Here is a 27,716-nt window from a genome sequence, read left to right as displayed (position 1 = left end):
ACGGACGGGCCCGCGCCCGCCTGGAGTGACGCGAGAGAGTAGGCGAGTCGGGAGCGCCGAAGGGTAGAGCGGCTCGGCCCTCTGGCTTGGTGCACGTCGTAGGCCACTCTGGGCGCCGGGGCTCGCGTCTCACTGGCTCTCTGGGTTCCAGGAGCGGATCCGGAGCAAGAGGGAGGAGAGCTCCGGGTCAAGGGCCGCTGCCGCCCGGACTCGGCCGCCAGCCCGCGCTCAGCGGGGCCGCCAGCCAGGGTAAGCGGGCTGCATCGCGCAGGGTAGGAGCATGAGGCGGAAGTGCCTCCGTGGCGACCCATCCTACGCACGGGAACACTGAGGCACAGAGGCCGTGGCTCTCGCGGTCCCCGGAGCCCGGCCTGGAGGCCTTAAGGACTGGTGGGGGAGGCAGGAAGCCGCCCGGCTTGGATCTTGGGGTGCTGCAGCTTTGCGTGGCAGGGCCCCCCCCCGGGGTAGCCAGCAAGCTGGATGGGGCGCCGTCTGAGTTCAGGCCTGTGGCCTGAAATGCTCTGGAGGGGACCTGTTGCCATTTCTTCTAACGGGCCGCTGCTTCCTCTTGCGCCCGTCTTGCACGGCAAAGCCTTTGTTTAGTGTTCAGGAACAGGGAAGTGAAGCTTATTGTTTCTCAGACGCTCTGGCGAAAACAAAACCAGACCAGCAGGAGACACTCAGCTGAACTGTCTACACGGCTGGTAAGGAGAGCGTGTTTCTGGCTTTCGAACTACGTGCTCTTCAGAGCTCACCTGGGTGCACGGGGGCCTGTTCTCCGAAGTTGGGATAATCAAGAGCGGTCTGAACAGATTGCTCGGCAGCCTATACAGGGCTGTGTGTGTCTGTGAACACCTTTCCCTTTTCAAAGTTTCAAATGTAGCTGGGTCTGGGTATCAAGTTTTAAAGCGAGCCTGTGAGGCTGTGAGGCAAACATTGCATGGAATCAAAAATTTCCTTTAAGGGGTTGGAGAGATCACTCAGCTGTTAAAGGCGCATTCTCATGCGGAGGGCAGGGTTGGTACCTAGTACCTAATTCCAGCTTCTGGCCTCTGCTAGCCCCGCACTCACATGCACATAATAACCCCCTTCACACACTCATAAAAGTAATCCTTTAAAGAAAAATGTGGCTTCTACCTCTGAACCTTCCTAAAGAATTGTGAAGAATAATTTTTTTAGATGTTAATTTTATTAATGTAGTAATTAATTTATAATTAATGTCACATGTGTCCAAAGGAGGCCAGAGAAGAGGTGTCAACATTCTCTGGAGCTGGAGTTACAGGCATTTGTGAGCCAACCCACATGAGTGCTGGAAACTGAACTCTGCTCTTCTGGAAGAGCAGCAAGCGCTCTTATCTATCTATCTATCTATCTATCTATCTATTTATTTATTTATAGACAGGGTTTCTCTGCAACCTTGGCTGTCCTGGAACTTGCTCTGTAGACCAGGTTGGCCTCGAATTTGCAGAGATCTGCCTGCCTCTCCCTCCAGAGTGCTAGCATTCAAGGTGTGGGCCACTGCCAATTGGCCTCAGCAAGTGCTCTTAACTGCTAAGCCACCACTCCAGACCTCATTCTTCCTGAAGCTGCTATTATTATTGTTGTTGTTATTGTGTGTATACATGTGACGCGTTGTTCTTGGGGGCTAGGTTCTTTTCTTCCAGCAAGTGAGTCTGGAGCTCAGACTTAAGTTGTTAGGCTTGACAGTAAGTGCCTTTACCACCAAGCTGGCTCTCGGGTCTGTTTGTTTGTTTTCTTTTCTTTTAAAAACAGGGCCTCAGCTAGTTGTGGGAGCGCATGTCTTTAATCCCAGTGCTTGGAGGCTGAGGCAGGCAGATCTCTGAGTTCAAGGCCAGCTTGGTTCACATAGTTCTGGCACAACCAGAGTAAATAGAAAGGCCTGTCTCAAAAGACAAAACAGAACAATAAAATAAGAGTAGGGTCTCCGACTGTAGTCCTGGCTGGCCTCAAATTTCTGGTAATCCTTTCTCAGTCTCCTGACTGTGGGATCCCTCTCTTATTTCTGAGTATATCTAACTGAGTATGTCTGGTTTTCTTTGAGTTGTGAAAATCATTATTGTTCTTCTGATTGTAACTTTAGTGAGGTTACTTTAAGGGGCTATGTTATATTAATTACTGCACTTGTGAACACAGACTCATTCTGCTTTGTGAGATGTGGGAGAGAAGCTGAAAAAGAGAAGTCTGTGCTGCTTCTTGGAGCCTGGATTCCTGGGTAGAAAGTGGAGGCTCTTGGCCTGTGTTGGATTGCTGTTTTGTTTCTCCCCTGTGGCCAGCCTGCCCAGCAAATTCACTTGCTCAGTTAAATGTACATTATGTGATTCCCCCTTGTATGTCAAGGAAGGATCCTTTGTCCATTTGTCCGTGAATGACAGGGTCCAGAGCCAAGGCTGGTCCGGAACTTCCTAAGTCTTAGCACAGGCTGGCCTCCTGAGGCATGAGCCACCACTCTCGTTTCTGTCAGTTCTAAAAATGGAAAAATAAGGAAGGGTTGCCTGTGCTTTGGTCTTTGGAAACCCTCATGTTAACTGTTATTGAAACTCTGCCCACGTACCCTGGAGCCCGCTGTTACATGTTGTGTTGAGGATCTATACAGTGGGTTTGCCTTATAAGGAAGGAAACCCGTATTCCGTTATGCACCCCTCCCTCCAGGGTTTCCCTGTATTGTTCCAGTGGCCTCTAACTTGTGTTTGCTGTCCTAAGTTAATACCAGAACTCCTTGTGGCGCCTACCTGCCTGCATGTGTGTGCGTGTGCGTGTGCGTGTGCGTTTGCGTTTGCGTGCATGGTGTCCAGGATCAAGCCTGATGTTGTTAAGCATGAGCTCTACCAGAAGCCTTTCTGTTCTTCTAATAATGGCGCCTTTTGTGTTGGTTTGCTGTAGTGGCAGTGTTATTCTAAGCTTGGGTGGTGTTGACTTTGACCCAGCTGACCATGTCCTCCTATGATACACACCATCAGCTAGCTGTTCTGTTCCTGCTTGACTTATTTTTATTGTCCAGCTTCTGTTTGTCTTCCTTCAGTTATTTTACTTCATGAATATGAATGTTCTGCCTGCAGAATGTCTGTTCTGTGCGTCTGTCTAGTGCTTGTAAGGAGGCCAGGAGAGGGTGTCAGACCTGGAACTGGAATTCTGGATAGATGTAATCCACCATTTGGGGACTAGGAACTGAGCCTGAATCCCCTCAGAGCAACCAGTGCTCTTTACCACTGAGCCGTTTCTCCAGTCCCACTACCATCGTTCTTATTGTGGAGTTACTGCTTACCTTCTTTATTATGTGTTTAAAAGTAGACATCACAGGGCTGCAGAGATGGCTCAGCAGTCAACAGTATTTTCTGCTCTTGGAGAAAATCCAGGTTTTGTTCCCAGCACCCATGTGTTAGTTCACAACCATCTTTAAGTAGAGCTTGAGGGAATCAGATGCCTTCTTCTGGCTTTTGTGTACTGCAAAAATAAACCTAAAAACTACAGATACAATACCCTAGCCACCTCCCTTTTTTTTTTTTTTTTTTTTTTTTTGATTTTGAGACAGGATTTCTCTCTGAAGCCCTGGCTGTCCTGAAACTTGCTCTGTGAACCAGGCTGGTCTCAGAGATCCTCCTGCCTGTTGAGTGCTGGGATTAAAGGTGTGCACCAACTGACCAGCCTAACTTCCGATTTTTAATGTCATTGTTAGGGGTTCAGGTAGGTCAGCAGGTAGGGTTTTTCTTTGTATTGAGAGAGAACAAAATTGACAAAGGCAAGTGTAAACACTCCATAGGTAGTGGCTGCTGAATGCACTGACTGCGTTAATGAAGTTATGGTAAAACTCTGCTTTGTGTTTTTGTTTTGAGACAGGGTCTTGCTGTGTAGCTGTGGTTGACCTTGAATGGTCATTATGTAGTCCAGGCTGGTGTCTTAAACTCTTCATCCTTTTGCTTGGCCTTCTGACTGTTAAAATCACGTCTGAGTCACTGTATCTGGTTAAAATACAATTTTCATGTGTTTTGTTGACATATCGCAGTGTAAACTTAATGTGATTTCAAAATGTCTTCAAATCTAGGTTGGACCCAGTGTGGACCATCAAATCAAACAGGAGGAGGCTTGTTCTTTCGTAGTCAACTCACAGTGGCTCCTCAGGTGCCTTCAGGATGCCTGCGGCACTTGTGGAAAACAGTCAGGTCATCTGTGAGGTGTGGGCCAGCAATCTTGAGGAAGAGATGCGGAAGATCCGAGAGATTGTCCTCAGCTACAGCTACATTGCCATGGTGAGTAGGCCCTCCCCATCACAGCCAGGGAAGGTTAGACTGGAAACCTGCATTGCTTTTGTGAGCTGAGGTAGCCAGTGTCTCTGAGGAGGGCATAGCCTCTGATACAAGCTCTTGTAATGTTCCTCTTTCTCTGTTTGAAAGTCTTTTTTTTTTTTTTTTTTTCTTTTTGAGACAGGGTTTCTCTAGCTGCCCCTGGACTCCTTTGTAGACCAGGCTGGCCTTGAACTCACATAGATCCCCTTGCTTCTGCCTACCTGTGTGCTGGGATTAAAGGTGTAAGCCACCATGCCAGGCTAGTCTTCTGTCCTTTTATTTTTGTTTATTTAAGTAGGATATGGATATGAAAGCCCTGGCAAGTGTAGCTCAGGCAGACCTTCTGCTGATGCTCTCTTTTCTGTCTTCTTAGTGCTGAGGTTATAGGGTGCACCATTGAGCCCAGTGTGTATTGTGCTGGACAAGTGCTCTAGCATCTGACTCGCCTCAGCCCCATAGGTGTCTTTTCACAAATGTGAATTTGAGCATGCAGTATTTTTTTTTTTTAATTAAATTTGGAGACATGGTTTCATGCAACACAGGCTCATCTTGAACTTGCTATGAATCAAGAGGATTGCTTGACTTTGTGGTCCTCCTGTCACCATCTCTTAAGTGCTAAGATTATAGGCATGTACCAACATGCCTGACGTCTGTTTTCAAAACATTCAAACATTTTGATGCTAGCACTCAAAAGGCAGGAGATGCCAATTTCCAGATCTGGCACCTCTGGGTAAAGTGGGAAGGTCTGATAGTATGTGGCTCCCTTTCCTGCCTGACATCAGGTAAGGTGAGGCTTGCCTTGGACCAGCCCCTGAGCAAGCAGGTGCTCTGTTCCACTGTAGGCTTGCTGCTCACCACTGTCTCTCTTTAAACCCTGCTTTCACAGCTCTGCAGGAGGCACTAGCCTCACAAGCTCTCCCAGAAGGCTAAGATCCTATGGAGTGGAGATCAGGAGTTCAAGACCTGTGAGTTCAGGCCATTCTGGGCTTCACAGGGGTGAAAAAAAAATCTTATATACACATGGCAGTGAAATAGTCACTCAAGGAAAAGAAAGCTGTATTTGTTCTTAGTGGACCAAGATGAGGGTTCTGAATAGCAGGCCATCAGCCATGCTGCTATCTCAAGTGTCAAGAATACCAGGGAGCTAATGTGAAGGAGCAAAGATCCTGGGGGTCACCACATCTAACTTGACTGTATTTGTATTTAACTCATATCAGAAGTTCCTTCCTAAGTCTGTATCCAAGAAATGAGGAGCTCACCTTGGCATCCCCTGTATCCAAGGGAGGATATCTACCAGCTGTGCTCGGGTGCAGGAGTGTAGACTCAGGTGGACCTGAGTCTAAATGTAATAATGGGTTGTGGGAGCCGTCCAGGAGCCCCACAACCCAGCCCTCCCATTTCAGGAGGCTCTTGGAGAAGAATGCCTGACAAGTCTGTATGGGGCCACAATAAAATTTGCATGATTAAAACAAAACAACAACAACAAAAAGTTCTTTCCTAGGGACTGGAGTAGTTGTAAGTACTGGCTGCTCTTCCAAAGGACCTGGCTTCAATTCCCAGCACCCACATGGCAGCTCACAACTGTCTGTAACTTCACTTTCAGGGGATCTGACATGCTCACACAGACATACATGCAGGCAGAACACAAATGTACATGAAATAAAAATGAGTTAAAAGAAAAAAAAGTTCCTACCTGACTTCACATCTCCCTCTAGTTACCCAGGCACCTGTGTGTGTCCTGTTGTTTTCCAGACCTTGGGAGCTTATCTTGGGGCTTCTGTAAAGTGAAGAACAGTTTTGCTCAGGAGTTGCTAGTCCAGTACCCACTGTTTGGGGAGACTTAATGGTGGGAGGCTTTTTTTCCTAGGACACAGAGTTTCCAGGTGTTGTGGTACGACCAATTGGTGAATTTCGAAGCTCCATAGATTACCAGTATCAGCTTTTGCGGTGCAATGTTGACCTTCTAAAAATCATCCAGCTGGGCCTTACATTCACAAATGAGAAGGGGGAGTACCCTTCTGGAATCAACACGTGGCAGTTCAACTTCAAGTTCAACCTGACGTAAGTGTCTTAGTGACCCTCAGTGTTATTCTTAGGTGGCTACATTTGAGTGGACCAATTGCCATAGGTTTTACTAATCATGGTTCTTTTTCTGGGGACAGGGGTGATGGGAAAGACGTGGGTGCTATAATGTAGCTCTAGCTGTCCTTAAACTTAGAGGTCCACTAGCCTCTGCCTCTAAAGTGTTGTGATTAAAGGTGTGTGCCACCATGCCCAGCTAATTATATTTTCATTTCTTTGAACAAGGGTAAGTGTTGGATAGAACAGTCAGGAAGGGGAGTTTTTCTTTTTTTTCTTTTTCTCTCTCTTTCTCTCTCTCTCTTTCTTTCTTTCTTTCTTTCTTTCTTTCTTTCTTTCTTTCTCTCTTTCTCTTCCCTCCTTCCCTCCTTCCCTCCTTCCCTCCTTCCCTCCCTCCCTTCCTCCCTCCCTTCCTTCCTTTTTTTTTTTAAGACAGGATCTCTATGCAGCCCTGGCTTGCCTGGAACTTGCTATGTAGACCAGGCTGGCCTCACAGAGATCTGCCTGTCTCTACCTCCAAAGTTTTGGGACTGCAGGTATGTACTACTATACGTGGTAAGTTTTGTTTTCCTTAAAGAACTCTTGCAATTTAGTCTAAACAACAATCCAGGCTGCTAAGTAGCTCAGTGGAATAACACTCAATCAATACATTCAAGGTTTAATCTCCAGTATCACAGAAGAAAGGGAGACAACCCAGTTAAAAATTGGCAAAAAATAGGGTGTCCTGGTACACAGCTGTAATCCCAGCACTCAGGAGGCAGAGGTAGGTAGATCTCAGTGGGTTTGAGGCTAGCCTGGTCTACATAATAAGTTCTAGGACAGCCAGAGCTATATAGATGGACCTAGTATCAAATTCCCCACCTAAAACAAAACAAGAGACTGGCAAAAGATCCGAGTAGATACTTTTATTAAGATTTTAAAATTGTATTTTATGTATATGCATGTTTTGCTTTGCATGTTTTGCTTGCATTTGCATATGTATACGCATGTTTTGCTTGCATTTGTGTGTGTGCCTGGTGTCCAGAAGCTCCCTGAGACTTATGTAACAGTGCCTGTGCGCCCATCCTGGGTCACCCGCAAGGACAGCGAGAGCTCTTAGTGCTGAGCCTCCTCCAGCTGCTCCTTTTGGTTTAGAAATAAACTTGAGTTTTAGTTCTGTTTCAAGTTTGTTTTGTTTAATTCAAGTTTAAATGGTACAAAGAAGTAAATGTAAATGACTAAAAATTTAAAAGTGCTGGGCATGGTGGTGCATGCCTTTAATCCCAGTACTCAGGAGGCAGAGGCAGGCTGTTCCCTGGGAGTTCGAGGCCAACCTGGTCTGCAAAGAGAGTTTCAGGACAGCTAAGACTGTTACACAGAGAAACTGTTTACAAAAATAAAAACAAAGGTCTGGATAGCTCAGTGGTTAAGAGCACCGCTGCTCTTCCAAAGGTCCAAGAGTTCAGTTCCCAGCACTGGTATGGCTGCTAATTGTCTATAGTGGGATCTGAGTGCCCCCTTCTGGTGTACAGACATCCATGTAGCCAAACACCTATTTACATAAATAATTTTTAAAAAAGATTAAAAACACACACACACACACAAAACAGGCTGGAAGGGCAGCCCAGTGGTTAAGGCATTGGGTTCTCTTCCAAAAAACCTGGGCTCGATTTTCAGCATTCAAATTGTCCATCACAACTTTAACTCATTCACTTACTTTTAAAAAAGAGAGAATGTAGATTTTTCTGTAAGTAGGAGATACAGATCTGATGGTTTGTGGAGTGTTTCAGGGCAGCTGTGTTTCCAGATTCTAAGCTAAGGGTAATATTTTTCCTTCTGCTTCTGTGTACTAACACTGGCTCACGGTGACTCCTTGTTTTTCAGAGAGGATATGTACTCCCAGGATTCCATAGACCTCCTTGCAAACTCGGGGCTGCAGTTCCAGAAGCACGAGGAGGAAGGGATTGACACACTGCACTTCGCGGAGCTACTCATGACGTCTGGAGTGGTTCTGTGTGACAATGTCAAGTGGCTCTCATTTCACAGGTCAGTTCCTGGGAACTATGGCCTGTCCCCTCCTCACAGCTTAGGTTCAAGGCTGGCCTGCTGCTGCTTTCTGACACCCGCTTCCTTCTTCCCTTAGTGGTTATGATTTTGGCTACATGGTAAAGTTGCTTACAGATTCTCGGCTGCCAGAAGAAGAGCATGAGTTTTTTCACATCCTGAATCTTTTCTTCCCATCCATTTATGATGTGAAATACCTGATGAAGAGCTGTAAAAATCTTAAGGTAACAGACAGTATTCTCCTTAATTCTAGCAATAAAAGAAGGAAACCCTCAATGCAGACTAGTTTTGCTTTAATGTTGTATTCAGCATGCTTTCTTTGAAGCCTGCCAGCTGCCAGACTTCTAGAGTGTTAATCGAGCTGAGTGGTACAGGGCTTGCTCTGTAGCTGTCTTTGTTGGTGACTTGGAAATCAAAAAAGCCCTATTTTTTGCATCCTGAGGCTGGCTGCCTTTCTCTTAGGCCCGAGAACCCCACAAAGTAGTTGGTAACATGAGGCAGTGTGTGGTATGACAGTCCTGCACTGTCCCACATTCTTGGAGGGGTTCCTAACTCTTCAAAAGTTCACATTGGGCCTGTGAGATGGCTCAGCCCGTGAAGGAGCCTACTGCCAAACCTGATGGACCTGACTTTCTGTAACCCGTGTGGTAGGAGAGACCTGGCGTGTGCGCAAGTTGGCTTCTCATCTCTGCATGCACACAGGGCACGCAACAGTGTATTGTCTGGAAAGAGTAAGAGTAAAGGTCTGAGAGATGGCCGCTGAAGCCTGTTAGGTGAATGGCCTGTCCCACTGCTGAGTAAACTCACTTAGTAGACTTAGCTGAGCCCAGGAGAATAGTGTTGGCATGTGACATCCCTGTTTTCTGTCCCTAGGGAGGCCTTCAGGAGGTGGCTGATCAGTTGGATTTGCAGAGGATTGGAAGGCAGCATCAAGCAGGCTCAGACTCTCTGCTGACAGGGATGGCTTTCTTCAGGATGAAAGAGGTGATGCTCCAGTGCAAGGGCCTCTTGACAATGAGGCCTTTGGGTTTCAGGGTGCCACCCAGTCCTCCCCTGTATTTCTCTCTGCTTTCTGAAGAAGCAGTCTCTTTGTTAGTCTACCCACTTAGGCTGAATTCTGTTAATTACTGAATATTGTTTCTCTAGTGAAGGATGATTTTCTTTTTTAGTTTATTTACCTGCCCTTTAAATTTTAAAATAGCCATGTGGTGGCACACGCCTGTAATCCCAGCACTCAGGGTGGCAGAGGCAGGTGGATTTCTGTTAGTTTGAGGCCAGCCTGGTCTATAGAGTGACTTCCATGATAGCCAAGGCTAAACAGAGAAACCCTGTCTCGCAAAACCAAACCAAAGATTTTAAAATATATTTGAAGAGGAAGAATATGTTTTGAAAACTTATAATGAAAGCTGGGCATGTTGGCACATGCCTTTAATCCTAGCACTCTGGGAGGCAGAGCCAGATGGGTTGCTGTGAGTTGAGGCCAATCTGGTCTACGAAGCAAGTCCAGGATAGCCAAAGCTACACAGAAAAACCCTGTCTTTAAAAAAACAAAACAAAGCAAAACAAAAAAAACCAAAGAAACAATTTTGTTGACGTATATTTTTAAATTTTTATTTCTTTGTTTGGTTTGGTTTTCAACACAGGGTTTCTCTGTGTAGTGTTGGCTGTCCTGGAACTCTCTTTGTAGACCAGGCTGGCCTCCTCAAACTCAAGAGATTCACCTGCATCTGCCTCCCGTGTGCTGGGAGCAAAGGTGTGTTCCCCACCATCTGGAAGATGATGTTGACATATTGAGGAACTAATTGGATTAACATGTAGACATGACATGGATCTCATTTTAGAGTGGAGAAAGTGGGAAGAACAGTATATTTCATTTTTAAGACATGGTCTCACTGTGTAGCCCTGGCTGGCTTTAAACTCATGTGAAGATCTGCCTGCTCTCCTCCTCTGCCTCTTGAGTATTGGGATTAAAGGCTTGTGGTTGTCTTTGAACCCAGGATATCCTTTGGCAGCATAGTCACTCTACAGCAACAGCCCAGGGTTTCCAGCAGTGTCAAGTCAAAGGAATGCCAAGTCCATTAGGAAGCAAGGCCCACATGTAGGGAAAGGAACAGGAAAAGCTTGTGGGGTAGGTGTTTGGTGTCTTTGCTTAGTTAGTGTCCAGTGTGCTGAGTGTTGGGGCATAAGAAGATGGGAGGGGACATGACTCCTGACCCCATTCTCAGCTGGTTCTGTCCTGTTCTGCAGCTATTCTTTGAGGACAGTATTGATGATGCCAAGTATTGTGGGCGCCTCTATGGCCTGGGCACGGGAGTGGCCCAGAAGCAGAATGAGGATGTAGACTCTGCCCAGGAGAAGATGAGCATCTTGGCCATGATCAACAACATGCAGCAGTGACAGTGTGTGCACCATGCCGCCTGTGCCACTCGCCCCAGCCGTCGACCTGCGTCTGCTCCAAGCAGAGACTTTGGGTTTTGTTTAAAGAGGCCTTTATTTTAGGTCCAGAAGGAGGGGGTTTACTCTGAATTTGTAAACAAGTCTTCCTTGTCCTCATGCCCACATCCCTCTGCTGCCTCCTGCCACCAGCATCCATGGCTCCATGGACACCTTTTTAAATCTCCAGGATGTCTGAAACAAACCAGTAAAATGTGTATGACTCTTATGTGTTGTCATTTTTCTTCTTTGGCTTTGCTGCCCTGATGAAGATGCTCACGAGTTGAGGTTGCCAGGGAACAAGGTTTGTGTTCTTGGGAAGCAGGTCTGCATCAGCAGGCTTCCTGGCCTTGTCTCTGCTTCTGCAGAACAGTAGTCCTGACGTCACAGTAGACAATGGCTCTTGCTGAAATCTGGAGACATTTCTGAATCTGTCTCCTTTGGTGAGATTAAGCTGGCAACTAGCCTCACCTTGTCACCTTAGTTTTCAGATGTTGAGCTGCCCTCGAGTGGATCATGCTCCCAGTCCATCTTGTTCTTGGCAGGGTGGTCTCGATCAGCTGTGTTCTCTTAGCCCCTGTCCCCTGCTTTTTATCCAGTAAGCCTGCTATGTCAAGATGGCAGAGCTGAGCTCTGGAACTGGAGTCTTAGAAAGCCACAGGAGTCGTGTGAGCAGGGCAGCGTGGGCATTCACCTCAGACCTTGTCAGCCATCCCACAGCTGTGCTCAGAACCCAGTGACTTTAAGGTTAGGCATTTGTGAAGCACAGTTTTTTAAATGACTCCAGGAAGACAAACGGCAGCAGCTCACTCGAGTGGTCTTACATTTTAAAAGCTTGTGGGAAATTGAATTTGAAATGATTACAAAATGTCAAGTATGAAAGCTGGTATTTAAGATGCTTGTAAATATTATTTATGTTTTTAATTTTGTAAAATAAAGATTGCTTTTTAACCATTGGCATGAGGTGTGTGTCTTTGGTCACTGGGAACTAATGTCTGTGACAGGATGGGCTCATCTCAGGACCAATCTGAGCCATGGAATGGAAGGTCTCATTGAGGGAGCACACACCATCGCCAGGGCCAGCTGCTGGGCCTTAGCAGGACACTAGAATAGCTACTCATAGAGTGCAATTCAGTAGGACACAACTGAACTTAAGACTTCCTGATTAAGGGGTTTTTTATTTTTTCCTTTCTGTTGGCACAAAAATCCAAATATTGGGGCCTTTCTAGAGTTTGAGTCAGGGTCTTGTAACCTAGGCTGGCACTGACCTCCACGCCATCTGAATGGCAAGCTGTGTGTTTGTACCACCGTACCTAACAGGTGTAGAATTTTGGCTGGCGGGTGAGATTCCTTGGGGTCCGTGGTGAAGGAAGCATAGCAGCTCTCAGCAAAGGTGCCCTGGTGGGCTGCTGGGTTGAACTTGGCTTTTCTCAGTGGGCAGACTAACCTGTCTGAAATACTGAGATGGAGAGTGGGCTGTAAGCATTACAGTGATGTGCTAGAGGAAGGCACAAGTCTTTGAGAGCTGGCACGGCCTTCACGGAAGTACATGGCCTCGCAAGGGGCCAGGGTCTTCTGATGGAGATGGTGCTAGGGGAGGATGAAGAGAAGAGCCTTCGTGAGCAGTCAGCCCTGTGTGCTTCTGACCTTGGACTCTAGATCTGTTAGTTGGCAAGGCTGGTTCTCAACTTTAAGCCTCTTGTCAGCCAATGCTGCCAGACGTGAGAGCCCGGGTTTCCAAATTACCAATGCGTATCTTAGTTTACTCGTTTATTCAGCCAATGAGCTTTCAGTAGGTACCCACTAGCCACTCTTGTCGTTGTCAGGGTGGACAAGAGGGAGGGCACAGTTCTCACTCCCTACCTCGTTGGGACAGTAAATGGTTTACACAATTACAGTCAAAACAGTATAAAGCCACCAAGATTAAGATTTAGGGATAGGGAGTTATTTTATGCTGAGGTTCAGGGATGAGTAAGGTAGGCCATAATTGATGCAGGACAAGGCTCTCAACGAGAGGCTGGGAGGTAAAGGTGCAGACCAGGAAGGAGTCACTGCTGGAGGAGTAGGGAGCTACTGAGAGCAGAGCCAGAGTATGCCGCAGCCAGTAAGAGGTGGGAGAAGGCACAGGGCTGTACGGGGGTGCGCACCTTTTATCCCAGCACTCAGGTGGATCTCTCCAGGCCAGCCAGGGCTACACAGAGAACTCTGGCTCGGGGGTTGGGGTTGAGATGTGGGAAGAGATAACTGGTAGAGACCAAATCACTTTAGATAGGGATAAGGCCTCCTCCCCCCAAAAGTAATACCTGCTTTCTGCTAGAACTTCAATGAACGCCTTGGCCTCTCTGGTTCTTTGTGATTTCCGTCATTGGGGATACAGAAATGATAATATTCAGGTGAGAGCAGGGTGACAGACATCATTGAGAAGAGCAATTTAGGAGGCAACAGTCGTTATTTTTCATTTTCCTATTGGGTAGTTTTACTTTAGGGTTGTGTTTTCTGTGTGTATGCAATACGTACTTACTATGTGTATGCCTGGTGACTGTGGAAGTTAGAAGACGGTGTTGGATCCCCTGGACCTGGAGATACAGATGTTTGTAAGCCACCATGTGGGATTGAAATCGAACCCAGGTCCTGCGGAAGAACAGCCAATGCTCTTAACCCAAGCCGTTTCTCTAGCCTATTGGATTTTTGATAGTATTTTTAAGACAACCTCTCGCTTCAAAGCCCAGGCTCGACTTGAATTCAAATCTCTCCTGCCTCGGGGTCATCCCAAGCAGTGACAGGCAGGTGTGCAGGACTGCTCCCAACAAGCATGTTTCAGCAAATCACAAAGGTGACTTTGTAGTTTACCAACTGTCCTTTATTTAAGCAGAGGGAACCAACTTTTCCCACTCTGTGGACGAAGCCGCTTGGAACTGTCCTGGAGCCATGCCTACTCACATCTTTGTCAAGACTTCTCTAAGACTAAAGCATCTTCGAGTTCGCATAATGGTAGTGCCTCCTTTTTTGGGGGGTTTAGCATTTTTTTTTTAGACCCCAAAGCTAGGCACACACAAATATCTTAAGATGTGTGTTTCAAGGATTTCCAGCTGGGACTATTCCTTGCTGCCCAAAGATGAAACCTTCACAATGGCCCTTGGGGAGCAGCAGAGGGATGGTGTGCTTCTCCCACCTGACCTGAGCACGTCTACTTTTCCTGTCCTAGAAACCGGTGGCCTCGGAGGCATCAGGCCTGGCCTAGCTTGCTGTGTTAGTTGCTTTGGCAGCAGGCCCGGGGCTGGTGAAAACAGAATTTAGTCTAATGACCTGGGAGGCACATGTAAAAGGAGGAATATGCATTGCTCTCCATGCTGTGTTTCAGTCAATTTTTAATAAAAGGGTTTTGCGACCCCAAAAGACTAAGAACCACTAAGAGTGATTTTTTTTCCCCTGAGCTGCCTGACATGTCACTACCTGGAGGGCAACAGATGGCCTCACTAGCTCTGTTCTCAAAAAGCTTGGTCCATGTAACCAACTCCATAAAAAGTAAAATCACCTAATGTTCTGAGTCATCACGATGGGCAAGGCTAATTCCTTTAGTTTTTGAGAGGTGGGAAAGCCCAGTTAACAATTAAGAACCCCAAACCCCAACAGTGATAGGCGCACGTCAAGTGTCCCTCCCACAGAATGAGACGCTTCTGATGGAGAGGATTTATAAAGGCAGCTGCATCTGGGGCAGACAGACTTTGGGTAAATACAAAGGCTTCTCTTTGGGGAACCCATGTAAGGCTGGAGCCAACAGTCTTGGCTAGTTCTGAGTGGCCCTGCTGGCTTTTCCCTCCATTCCAGGAAGCCACTTGGGAGGCACCAGGCAGGACCCATTGTGAGTGGATTCAAGCGTCAGTCACCCTCATCTGTCTGTTGGATCACAGCATCTTTCCACTGAGGGCCTGGTGATCTGTGACTGAGGGGAAAGCTGTCACGAGTTGTGTAGCACAGCTTTCTGGCCTCTGGAAGTTCATGTGTGCAGCGTCTGGCAGTGTCTTCTGTAAGTTCTAGTGTGGCCATACTTCTGAAGGAGCTTCTGGGCCTGTTGCTGCATCTCAGGGCGCACAGCACCAGGACACTGGGACCCGATGTGAAGCAAGACGAGGCAGCACTCCAACACATCTGGGAAGGGCCAGGCCTAAAAAATACAGGAGAGGCAAGGAAGTATCTGCAGAGCCACACGCTGACAACTGCACGCAGATAGGGATGAAAGCGGCACTTCTGGTGGCACGTCCTTATGGGCGAGTCTTCTTGTGCCCCAGATCAACTCTCACATGTCACAGCCCCTCCATGAGTGCTGGGCACAGCTACCATCTAACATCTGCGTTCAGTGTTTTTCTCTCAACCAAACGTAACTTGTTTGGTTTCCTCCAAGACTGAGCTGTGTGCTTAGTACTGCTACTTTCACAAATCACTTCAGGGAAGCAGAGATAACCGCATCTAGTTTTTTTTTTTTTTTTGAGAAGGGATACTCAGGATAGCCTTGGCTGACCTGGAACTCACTCTGTAGACCAGGCTGGCCTCAAACTCATAGAGATCTGCCTGCCTCTGCCTCCCAAGTGCTAGGATTAAAGCGTATACCAGCACATCAGCTTTCATATCGTGAGGGTTTAGCAATACAGTGACAATAGATGTCGGTGGCTTCCTGGGTTCGTGCTGAAGCATCTCCAAATGCCCTTACCTTTATACTCTCTGGAAACTCAGCTATTCTTTCATTCGCCTCTGTGAGCCTTCTGGTTAATTCAGGGAGAGAGACTGGTGCGTTTTTTTCTTCTCTGCTAGTAAGAATAACAATAAGCTGAAGTCACATAATGGTCACCTAATTTTTTACCCCAAATGTTTCAATTAAAAAAAATCTTTTTCTGGGCACGGTGGTGGTGCATGCCTTTAATCCCAACACTCTGGGAGGCAGAGACAGGTGGATCACCTGGTCTATTAAGCAAAGCAAGTCCACGACAGCTAAGGCTCCACAGAAAAATCCTTTATTGAAAAACCAAAACAAACCACAAAACTTTTTTATTGAACATCTATTTGTGCACTTGTGATTGTACTTGTATGACACAATGTATTTATGTGGAGGCCAAAAGACAACTTTCAGGAAATGGTTCTCTTCCTCCATATATATAGGCCTGGTGGCAAGTGCCTTTACCCACGGAGCAACCTGCCCCCACTGCGGTTTTTATTGTGGTAAAACAATAGTTAAAACCATGTCAACCATCTAAAAACATCCACTCATCATGCTGCGTGACCATCACTACCACGCAGGCCCAGAACTTCTGAGTCAGTGTCTCACTGTGGGACCCTGACTGGCCTGGAACTTGGTTTGTATACCTGGTTATAGCCTCTGACTGGAGTTAGGCATTCACCACCACACCTACGCTCCGGACCAGGCTCTGGGAGGCTGGACCTTGCCCTTCCACGACAGTGTTTCATCTCTGCTCCCCCTGTTCTTGGCAGCACACACTTCTGTCTCGAAGGAATCACTGTGGCTTTTACCTTGTCTGCGCCCCAATTTCCTCCCTTCGAAACAGGGAGCAGGACTTCGTTTCTGCTAGTGCAGTCGCCTGTCCTTGGACACCGGGCTGCCTCTCCATCTCAATGCTATCTCACAGTGCTGCAGATGCTTACACCAAGAGTGGACTGCAATTGTTTCCTCATCCCTGCACTTACTTATCTAGACAGGATCTTTCGGTGTAGCCTGGACTGGCTTCAAGCCTGAGGTCCTGAGTGCTGAGATTACAGGCCTGCAGAACATGTCAGGCTGCCCTGCTTTCAATTCTTTTGACACAGAAGCAGAACAGCTAGATCTGACAGCCAGTCTCAGTTTCTGATTCCCCAGGAACTGGCATGGTGCTCTCCCCAGGAACGAAGGTCCACGCCGTGCGGCGCCATTCCTGGCAGCAGCCACGGCACATGGGAGTAAAGTGGTGTATCACGGCAGTTTCATTTTGTTTTTTCCTTTAAAGGCAAGGTCTTATGTAGGCTGACCTTGCCCTTCTCTATGTAACTGAGGATGACTTTGAACTCTTGATCTTCCTGCTTCTACCCCACCAGTGCTGGGATTACAGGCATGCACCACTGTCAGTGTGAGGCTAGTGAAGGGGTCCAGGGCTTCCTGTATGCGGGGGACAAGATTCTCTCTACTCAGCTATAGCCAGCCTTTCACTGCGTCTTGGCTTATGTGTCCCCAGTGACCGAGTTTGACAGTGACTGTCTTCCTGGGTTCACTGGTCATTTGTCCGTTCTTTTCTCATCCTCTGTACTTTCTTGAATCCAGCCACTTGTTCTGCCTAAGTAACTTCAGCTCATAAATACAGAGATCAAGAGAAGGCAACAGAATGGGACGAGACACATAGGAAGATGTAGTTTGTCACTTTTCTACTACTTGTGACACAGACCATAAGGGCTTTAGAGGACAGACAGCAGGCAAGTGTGAAAGATCAGGGTCCCCAGGCAGTGAGAGGCAGCCAGGAACAGCGTCCAAGGTCCTCATAGGGATCCTGTGAGCAAAGGTAAAAGCCAACCTGAGGATGTTACAGCATTGTTTCTAAAAGCAAAGCTGGCTTGGGCTCACATCTGCAATCCCTGGTCTTGGGAGACCGAGGAAGGGATGCCGTAGGGAAAGATCATGTCTTATACAGACGAAAAGCAAACCCCAGCTGCCTACAGCAGCAGCTAGGATCTCTTAAGTTACAATAGACCATTTCCTAATTCTTCTAGAGACAGAACCACATTTCCTAGTGGCCACAAATTCAACGTGTCCTTCAACTACCTCTGTACCTGCTGCCTCCGGCTTCAGAGTGTAGGGATGACAGGCATGTCATTTTAATTTTCTGAAGACTCATTATTTCTGTGTGTACATGTGTCTCTGAGTGGGTATGTGCAGGCGCCATGGACGTCAGAAGAGAGTGTTGCATCTTCTGGAGCTAAAGTTACATGCAGGTGTGAGCCCTCATGTGGGCACTAGGAACTGAACTCAGGTCTTCTAAAAGAGCGGGTGCCCTTAACTACAATCTGTCTCTCCAGCCCCATAATTTTTTGAAGTTACTATAACCTCTGTAGATTTATTGAATTTACTGGTGTTTTCTAGGTTCTAGCCTGGGGAATGTAATCAAGATAAAAGGCACAATGGCACACACCCGCAGTCTCGGAGGTGCATGCTTCTGGGGTGGATCTGCAAAGTGCTGAGTGGCTTCAAAAGGGCTAGAATTAGCTGTCTGATCCACAGGCATAGTCAATGGTGTCACATACTTACCTGGACAACATGGCGAGTATGGCCCAGACCTGAACTCACCTTGGGCTCTGAGGTCGGGAAGAGGTCTGCTCTGCTTCCTGGCTGGCTTCATCTTTGTTGGGGCCATTGGCCGTGGCCTTGCAGAGCTGACTCTTTTGGTGCCAGCGGATCATCTCTGCCAGCGTCTCCTGGACTTCAGCAGCAGCCCTCTGGGAGGTCTGTAGGCTGGCATGCCTTTCTGAGAAGAGCTCCTTGCAGGCACTCAGCAAACACTCACTCTCTGCACTGAGCCTCAGACCTGGGCCTGGAGCCTCCCTCAACTGCGGCTGAGCAGCAGCCCCAGGTTCTGCATCTTCGGCACTGGCGCTGTCCGAGGGCTTGCTCTGCCCGTCAGAGACTGTGCTTTTAGCTGACCACACCCCGACATCTGTCGCAGGGTCAGGGCCGCAGAGCGACCACCAGACTTCATACAGCTGCCCGTATATAAAAAAGGCCTCCAAGCTTTTGAAAGCTGCCATGGCAGGAGAGAGGTCACCCAGCTTGTCTCGTAGGTGGTCACAGCCTAGAGGAAAAGGTTCTTGGAATATAATACACATTTCTCAATCTGCGAGAAACCTGGCTTCTTACCCTTCTGGTCTATCACCCAAGACAGACCCCAGGAAAAGGGACAGCAATGTGACTGTTGGGATGACAGCCTTCTACCCAACGCCAATAGAATTAAATTTCCTTTCCTGCCTTGGGACGAGGCCATCACTGCCTTACTCGGAGCATAACAGAAAAGTATTAGTTCACTAAAAGCTCCAGGGCCACACTGATGGGGATGAGGGTGGGCAATGAAGGCGTGAGCCATACTGAGCTTTATAAACAGATTAATTGCAGAGACACAGTTAAGGAATGCCTAGCACCCTTCCTCTTTTGTGGTGGTGGTGGGTTCCACAGAGTCTCACATAGCCCAGCTTAGACTTGCCACGTAGCCAAAGATTACCCTGAACTGCTGATCTGACTGACTGTAGCCCCTCACTACACCTGCCCAGTGAGGGAAGACAGGGTGCCTGCACCCCATGCCAGCTCTACCTCTGCACCTGAGCTGAGGGAGTGAGTAGGGCCTGGCAAAAACGCCAGTGCAGACACTTTGGCTTTGCTTTTGTCTCACGTGGTAACCTTGGGTAACACCGAAATGGCTAGGCAGCTCAGAGTTTGTAGTGATCCCCCTGCCGCAGATCATTGCCTTTTAACGACTTTTACTTGCTACTCCCAGTACAGTACCATCTGAGGTGATTATGCTGTGCTAGAATGGGAGGACCCCAGGCAGACCGGTGTGAGCGAGTGTGTGTGTGTGTGTGTGTGTGTGTGTGTGTGTGTGTGTCTGTGGTCACTTACCGCCCGGAAGAAAGGCTGAGTAGATTTCCTGCATGAGGGTGAAGTTCCCTGAGGTGTAGCTCTGAACCACAGCCTGCAGCAAGGCTGGCACAGCCTCCTCCCAGCAGGCAGCCTGTTGGCTCAGCAGAGCCAGGGTCAGGTCATGGCAGATATGAAGCAGCAGCTGGAAAAAGGCCAGAGTCTCATTCACCTGCTAATGCTCTCCTGTGGCAGAGACTTGACAGGCTGGTCCCATAGCCAAAAACTGCGCTACAAGCCAATCACATAGAACAGCAATCTCTGGAAAGCCGTCATCTCCCACCCACCAGCCTCTGTCTGCTGGTGAAGTCCAGGCATGCTGAGGAGACGCACTGACAGAAGGATCGTGAGATCAAAGGCAGCTTTGGCTATACAAGAGCCTGTCTTTAGATTGCAAGCAAAACCAAAGTAAGTTTCTGGATCTATAGTTAGAGATACAAAATGGTGGTGGTGGGGCAGGATGCTTACTTAGCAGAGCGCGCCTGCTCAGCACGCATGAGGCCCTGGGCTCCAGTCTCAGCACCACACACACTTGGTATGGAGACACACAACTGTAAGCTTACTACTGGGGAGGGGGAAACAGGAGGACCAGGACCTCAGGGTCATGCTAGCTACACAGGAAGTTTGGGGCCACCCTGGGCTATATGCAGCCCCATCTCAAAACAAAACAAAACAGAAAATCAACAGAAACCACGAGAACACAGTTGATAGCAGCAAGTGGAGGTCAGGGCACACCGGTGCCTATCTTTCCCAATCCCTTTCCTTTTTATCTTTTGTTTGTTTGTTTTGAGACAGGGTTTCTGTCTGTAGCTCTGGCTGTCCTGGAACTCACTCTGTAGACCATGCTGTTCTTGAAGATCCACCTGCCTTTGCCTCCCGAGTGCTGGAATTAAAGGCGTGCGCCATCACTGCCTGGCCCTACTTTATCTTTTGAGACAGGGTTTTCGCTGAACCTGAAGCTTACCAATTTGGCTACACTGGCTGGCAGCAAGCCCTTGGGGTCTAGCGGCTTCTGCCTCTCCAACGCTGGGAAGACGGGAGTAAGCTATCCTGCTGGGGATTACACACAGGTCCGCAGTCAAAGCAGTCTACGTACTTGACTGCACTGTCTCTCCAGCCTTTAGGTCTGAAACATTCTGACAAGTTTATAGCTACCCCAAAATGAAGGCACAGAACACTTGTCAAAGCAGTCATCCTGACAGCACCCCTCCTAGGTGCTCTCCTTTACTTCACACTCCCAGCAGCTACTGTTCTTTTGCCACCTTGGTATTTTTTTTCCCTGGCATTCATGTAAATGGCGTCAGTTTCACAGTCTACTGGAGCATGTTTCTCGAGTTTACTGCTCTGCGCTCCAGAAGTCTGTTCTTCCCTCATGTGGCTGATCGGTCTGGCAGTTGTGGACCAAACATCTGCAGATATTTGATGCAGGACTTTGAGTGGCTCCTGATTTCACTTCTTGTCACGAACCACCCAGTCACTGCACAGGAGTATGTTATCTTTGTAAGAAACTGCTTTCCATTTTGTAAACCATTAGTCATTACCATTTGTCCCCTTACTCAAAAGTACAACGTCTTTTCATTTAAAAATTAAAAAGTAGACAAATGGAGGGATGTTCCTAAGATGAACACGGCCACGGCACGCCAGCCTGACAGCTTTGCATCAGCAGAGAAGTGCGGAGGCAGGTGCACTCTGGTGAGCCAGGAGTGTGGATGTGTGTGGGGAGACAGCAGCTGAGATCAAGGGGACTTCAACCTTATTACATGTAGTATTTTGCCTGTGAGAGGTCTGTGCACGATGTGTGTACCTTACGCCCTCAAAGCCAGGAGGGGACGATGGATCCCCTGAAACTATTATCACAGACATGGATGCTGATAACCCACACACAACCCACCTGGATCCTCCGCAAGAGCAAAGTGCTCTTAACCACTAAGCCTTACTCTAGCCCCAAACTTTCTTGTATTTCACAATTAAACAAATGAGAGGCCCCGATGAGCACACAGCCCGAGGCTTTCATCTGCTGGGTCTTCCCAAGGCCAGGACTGCTTTGTCTTTTTTTTGAGGTAGAAACTGTTCTACTATTTTTCCGAGGGAGGAAGACCATGCACCCTACGCAGCTGCTGTGGCTGGGGACGTGGCGCACCTGTCTGAAGGGAGTGTTACTTGTGGCAGATGGGTACTTGACGTCCTGCAGCTTCCGCAAGGCGGCCCGACACTGCTCCGGGGTGTCCACACTGAAGCTGCTGCGCCACACGCCAGTTACTCTCTGCACCAAGGTTCCCTGTGAGCCTGTGGCCCACTGGTGGTAAACGGAGGCGGGACTTCTGACCTCTGCGGGCTGCTTTTCCTCCAGGTGCCGGCACAGAAGCTCAAGGAGGCAGAAGACTAGTCTCTGGCCCTGGGATCCAGCAACAAAGAGTGCGACACAGGAAAACGGAGATGACACAACTTGTAAGAGTTCTACACGACACAGCTGTTTGAGCCCACCGTACCCAAGCCTCCTTTTAGGCCCATGCTCCACTGAGGAGGAAAGGGAGGAACTTGTTTATACACAGGGTCCTAATGACAGCCACAACTTCTATCCTGGAAGCCATATCTAGGTCCAGCCCAGAGTCCTACACCAACAGGTTCTGTCTACTGCGACAGTGCCATGATGTTGGAACAGACAAGGTTGGCAGACCCAGGAGCTGGGCTGGCACAGGCTGTGTTCAAAGCAGGTCTGACAGGGAATACACCAAGAACTAAATATCAAGGAAAGCTCCAGGAAATCAATACTTGTTGGATTTCTCATTGCCACAAGATGCCCGGTGAACCCTCGCACAGCCTCAGTTAAGCCTAGACGGGCAAGAAGATGAATTTTCACGTGAATATGGACTGAAAGGCTACCGAGATGTTTTATTTATTTATTTACTTATTTATTTATTTATTTATTTATTTTTTTGCTTTGTCAAGGATGCTACTTTGGGGAGAAAATGAAATGCAAAAGAGCTGTTGGGAAGGCGTTTTCTTAGCTGTAGGCTACTGACTACCTAGATTCGGCCATTTTATAACTAATATGGCCCTGTGGCACTACCTTTCCAGCCCTATGAAGGCTAACCACTATGTACTTTCCTTGGTTGTAAACACTCAGCTGGGCACTGTTTTCAGGCCTTATTTGTGTGAGGGAAAGAGGAGCTCAAATAGTCCATGTCAGAAGTAGCATGGCTGCTCTCCCCTGGACAGCCAACTCCACAGAGACTGCGCCAAAAGGACTGCAAGTCCGAGGCCACCCCGGCCTGTGTAGTGCACTTACGCTAAGCCTGGGCTACAGACTTGCCCTCCGCTCTCAGGGCTGTTTCTTGTTAAACTGCCATTAGCATATCAAGCGCTGGGAAGGGAACCTGGGCTTTTCCCATGCCAGGGAAAGGAGCTACCATCGAGGTATATTCCCTCCCCTGAGTCATTTCTGGCCACACAGGAACAAAGCTTTTCAGAAACCAGACACGCCTGCTACCACCATAATCATCCTGTCAGAGGCCAAGCACTCGCTCTGTAGGGAGACAATGCTAACGCAGGAACTCTGGGCACTGCCCTGGTGCTGGGCACAACAGCAGCTGTTCAGATGGCTGCACAAACCTGTAAGCAGCAGGAACCACTCCGAATAGCAGCCTGTCTCTTACCCCAAACATGGCAATGAGCAAGCTGCAGAATTTCAGTGAGGCAGGACACCCAGCATGCTCCAGGACGCTTCCTGGACTGGGGTCTGTCTATTGGGGGTTAGTCTGACCGGAGACTGACCTGCAGGCTTTCATGCAGCCCCAAGGCTTCCTGCGCGCCCACCCAGTTCTTCACCACAAGCAGCTCTTGGGCACATCGGAGAGCCAGCGAAGCAGCCAGCTCACTTTCTCCTGCGATGGCAGCCAGCTCTGCAGCTGTTCTAAGAGAGGCTGCGTCTCCTTTTCTGGCCAGAACTTTGGCTGCATCATAGGCGGAAGTGGCTCCTAAGTAGCTGTGGCAAGAACAAAACCCAGTCACCAGCCGCAACGCTCCCATACCTCCTGTTCATGTGACTGAATGTGCCCTTCAGTGGCGCTGCTCTGGCTGCCCCTGTGACGTCTGTCCCAGGATGGCCACACGCTGTTGACTTGTGCACTGTAAACCTCTACAGGTGCTGACTGACCCAAACAGAAGACTCACCCCACAGTCTGTTTATCTGATCAACAGAAACAGGTGCGGCCCTCAAGTCTGCCACTGAGGTGGCTGATAACTGTGACACTTCCTGTAACGGTGGGGCATGAAGCTAGGCTGAATTTTCCCTTCTTTTCACACTTACAGTCACTGGACCCATGTCCACACTCAGGTCTTTCACTCTGTCATGCTCTGGGCAGGTACTAAGTTGGCCTTGGCCTCTCTCTGCTTACCACTTGGCTGCGATCGCGTAGTGGCCATCTCTCTCCAGGATGGACCCCCAGCTGAGGTACAGGTCCTTCAGGACAGGGTCCTCAGGGCGCAGCCGAGCCTTGGCAACTACAATAGCTTCCCTAAAGGCAAAAATAGGTACTTTAGCCAATCTTCAAGTGTTCCTCCACATGAGGCATATAGCATTCCAACTACCAATAAAAACGGTGAGTGCCCTGGTGAGGCAAGCAAATGATTAATTTGGCAAATTTCCCTCATCAGCATTTTAAACCCTCACCACGACAAAATGGCAAGATTTAATTTTTTCTGGCATCATTCCAAACTACATCAGTCATCTCTGGGGATTTTTTGAATTTTTTGAAGAGCGAACTAAGCTGAGGACACAGAGGATGCTGGCTGTCTTCTCCCTCTTCACCTTATGCTGTGTGCACCCTGAGACTGTGTGTGGAGGTCAGACAACCTGCAAGGGCTGGTTCTGCCAGGCTTCCCATGGCACGGGGCCACAGCCCTTACCTGCTGCGCTACCTCACTTCTTAAGTCAGGTTCTGTCACTGAACTGGCTAGGCTGGCTGGTCAGTGAGCTCCTGGGATCCTTTTATTCCTGCCTGCTGACACTGGGGCCACAGGCACAGGCAGCTACACCCAGCTTTTCACTGGGTGCTGGGATCCAAACACAGGTCTCCTGCCTGCAGGACAAACGTTCTCACTGACCTTGTCCACCATCTCTCCAGCCCCCAGCTGGCTGCTTTCTTCATGAAAACTCATTTCTTAAAAAGCACTGCTAGGTTTAGAGCTACTCACCTTTGGTTCCAGCACACAGAATTTGAGGCTAGCCTGGTCTACACAGTGAGTTCCAGAATAGCTGAGCTAAAGTGAAACCTTGCCTCAAAAAAAAAACCCAAAAACAAAAACACAACAAATAAAACTAACAGATAAACAAGCTATTTGGCTTTGGGTATTTTACAGATATTTTCTCAAAAGTCAACAAAGTCAACATGTCACTTTATGCTGCCAGTGACAAAATTTATACATTGCTGGAAATGAGATGTTCAGAGAGCCTGTGACTGCCGCCGGGGGCTCAAAAGCATTCCAAAGTTGAAAATGTTTCCAATTAAAGTGATCCAAAACTAAAGAGAGGCATTTCTGACCCTTTTCACAGAGCCTCTCAGGGTGTGGGAGACCTGCATCCCTTGGCAAGCATCATCCAAGTGCGGTTCTGCTTGAGCTGCAGTCCCCTTAAGGCTGTAGGAGGGATGAAAAACGATCCAAAGAGCAACATTTAAAGGTACTTGGGGCTTTTACTTCTAGGCATAATCCTTTAAACCAGAGGCCTGCAGCGCCAGAGGAGAAAGCTGTTCACAGAGGTGGCCAAGCTCTGCTTATGACTCTGGCTGTGTCTCTATCCATGTTGGAAACTCTGAAAGGCCGAACAAAGAACCATGGAGCTGGGAGCCAAATGATACCCAGAGCCTGCTGTGTGAGACTTGCTCACTCAACAAGGCCTGTGACAGAGATATCAGAAGGTAGGAGGCCCACACAAGTCTACAGGATGGACATCTCTAAATCTGCCCTTCTGAAATACGGGGGAGGCATGCAATCCCAGCACTCCAGAGGCAGACAACATGGCCACAAATTTGAAGCTGGCCCCATCGGACTTTGTTCTCAGTTGCCAAAAAGATCAAGGTGAGCCACAACAAAGCTTAGCATTCTCTAAAGGAGGAGAGCAAAACCTAGACAAGATAAACAAAAGGACAACCTCACATCTTCACAGCACTGAAAAGTCAGTGACAGTCCAAGACCCAAAAAGAGAAAACTCCACTGTTCTCATGCAGTAGATCTGAAAATACAGCTGTCATGCAGTGCACACCTGTACTTAACCTGGAAAACTAGGGCAGGAGTTTCAAGGACAAACTGGGTTACATAAACAAAAAAGCAAAGTCAAAGACAGTAGAAAGAAAATCTGCAGCATAGGATCCTGTAGGCTCTTGTTCTTCCAGATGCTAGAATTACAGGTGTGCACCACCACATCCGCCATTCCTCCTAGTGCGGGTTGCAGGTATGAGCCACCACATCTGGAAACAATCTAGAGTTCTAAACTTGGAAAAGCTCTCTTAAGACGAAAGTGAGGGTCTCGGGATGGCTTGGTGGCTAAGAGCACTGGCTATTTTTCCAAGGACCTCGGTTCAATTCTTAGCACCCACACGATGGATCACAGCTGTTCTAAGGTATCTGACACCCTCATACCGATTTACATGTAGACAAAACATCAATGCATGTGAAATTAAAATAAATAAGTTAAAAAAATGAAGGTGAAATTACAGGCTTTCATACACAAAAACATTTTGTGAATTATCAGTAGAATATACGATATAAAAAAATAAAAAGATCAAGAGAAATGGCTCAATGGTTAAGAGCACTGACTGCTTTTCCAGAGGATCTGGGTTCAATCCCAAGTGCCCACACAGTGGCTCACAACCATCTGTAACTCCAGCTCCAGGAGACCCAATATTGTGGTCTCTCAAGCCCCAGGCACACATGGTGCACAAATATATGGACAAAACATCTGTACATATTAAAGTAAACAAGTGAATTTCAGAGAATGTAGCTAGGAGTCAGTACTGGAACTAGACCAAAACAGTCCATCCAAAAGAAAACAGAAAAAAAGATACACCTGACAAACGACAGAAGCACCATAGTGTACAGATTTAAACCAATCACAGCAAACCAACACTCAAACATCACATTTAATGACAGACATGGTGACAGAGAACTAAGGCTCTAGAGTATGCTGTCTAGACGGCTGACACTCACACCAGTGTGTTAAACTGAAAGGAGACACCAGTCACTCCAAACCAGGTGGAGAGGCCCTTCATCTGAACTGTGCTGGTTGGTTCTGTCAACTCAACATCTGAATTGGGAAAACACCTTCAGAAGAATGGCCTGAAGGCAAGTCTGTGGGGACTGTCTTAATTTTTTTTATAAGCACTTTAAAAAAAATATATAATTTATTTACCTTTATTTTATGTGCACTGATGTTTTGCCTGCATACATGTCTGTATGAGAGGGTCAGCTCTTGGAGTTAGAGACAGTTGTGAGCTGCCGTGTGGGTGCTGGGAATGAAATCGGGTTCTCTGGAAAAGCAGTCAGTGCCCTTAACCACTGCGCCACCTCTGCAGCCTAGGGCTGTCTTAACTGTTGACCGACATGGGAGAGCCCAGTGCACTGCAGGCTGTGCCACCTCGGTCCTGGGCTATATAAGAAATCAAACTGAAGAAGCCAAAGGGAACAAGGAACAAGCAGGGCTCCTCCATGGCTTCTGCTTCAGTTCCTTCTTCCAGGTTCCTGCCCCGACTTTCCTCAGTGATTGAGACTTTTGAGTTGTAAGCTGAAATAAGCCCTTTCTTCACCCAAGTTGCTTTCACTCATGGTGTTTATTATAGCAATAAAAACTAAGACAGGAATGTTGAATCTTCCTTTTTTCTTTCTCTCTCTCTTTTTGTTTTTCTGTCCTGCACTCACTTTGTAGATCAGGCTGGCCTAGAACTCACAGAGATCCACCAGTCTCTGCCTCCCAAGTGTTGGGATCAAAGGCGTGCAGCATCATGACCGGAGCCCTCCTGTGGCAGGCCCAATGTTGGTTAGCTCCCCCATGGCACGGAGCTGGCTCATAACCTGTCATTTCAGCTCCAGGGGGATCCACTGGCTCTGGCCCCTGCGGGCACCTGTGGTCATGTGCACATGCCCACACACATACACATGAAGAAAATCTTTAAGGGAGTGACCTTTGTGAGGTATCAAGACCCCAA

At 47.9% G+C, this 27,716-nt stretch overlaps 2 protein-coding genes across 7 annotated transcripts in view; one reads left to right on the top strand and one right to left on the bottom strand.

Annotated features, from left to right (window-relative positions):
* The first annotated feature begins 101 nt into the window (after positions 1-101).
* On the top strand, positions 102-11,816 carry Cnot8 (CCR4-NOT transcription complex subunit 8). Of its 2 annotated transcripts, none has more exons than XM_021660434.2 (7): positions 102-249; positions 4,061-4,265; positions 6,169-6,362; positions 8,244-8,405; positions 8,503-8,647; positions 9,297-9,407; positions 10,671-11,816. In XM_021660434.2, exons 2-7 carry the CDS (start codon positions 4,149-4,151, stop codon positions 10,818-10,820), a joined length of 879 nt encoding a protein of 292 aa, XP_021516109.1. In that variant the 5' UTR covers positions 102-249; positions 4,061-4,148; the 3' UTR covers positions 10,821-11,816. The 2 variants fall into 2 exon arrangements, with proteins under 2 accessions (XP_021516109.1, XP_021516110.1); XM_021660435.2 differs by having other exon boundaries at positions 126-704.
* A 2,715-nt stretch (positions 11,817-14,531) lies between these two features.
* Positions 14,532-27,716, bottom strand: part of Gemin5 (gem nuclear organelle associated protein 5) — a 43,965-nt gene continuing 30,780 nt past the window's right edge. For 2 of the 5 annotated variants that reach the window (XM_021660429.2, XM_021660432.2), the window contains exons 22-28: positions 23,913-24,032; positions 23,290-23,500; positions 21,656-21,910; positions 19,498-19,660; positions 18,178-18,679; positions 15,565-15,661; positions 14,532-15,021 (exon numbers count right to left, since the gene is read on the bottom strand). In XM_021660429.2, coding sequence (XP_021516104.2) covers positions 14,854-15,021; positions 15,565-15,661; positions 18,178-18,679; positions 19,498-19,660; positions 21,656-21,910; positions 23,290-23,500; positions 23,913-24,032 — 1,516 coding nt within the window. In that variant the 3' untranslated portion in view covers positions 14,532-14,853. Of the gene's footprint in view, positions 15,022-15,564; positions 15,662-15,693; positions 17,384-18,177; positions 18,680-19,497; positions 19,661-21,655; positions 21,911-23,289; positions 23,501-23,912; positions 24,033-27,716 lie in introns of those variants that run through there. The other 3 variants (XM_021660430.2, XM_021660433.2, XM_060363672.1) reach the window with 2 other exon arrangements.

The sequence above is a fragment of the Meriones unguiculatus genome, chromosome 11 (genome assembly GCF_030254825.1).
Source record: "Meriones unguiculatus strain TT.TT164.6M chromosome 11, Bangor_MerUng_6.1, whole genome shotgun sequence".
NCBI lineage: Eukaryota > Metazoa > Chordata > Mammalia > Rodentia > Muridae > Meriones > Meriones unguiculatus.
This window is presented reverse-complemented; position numbering and strand designations above follow the sequence as displayed.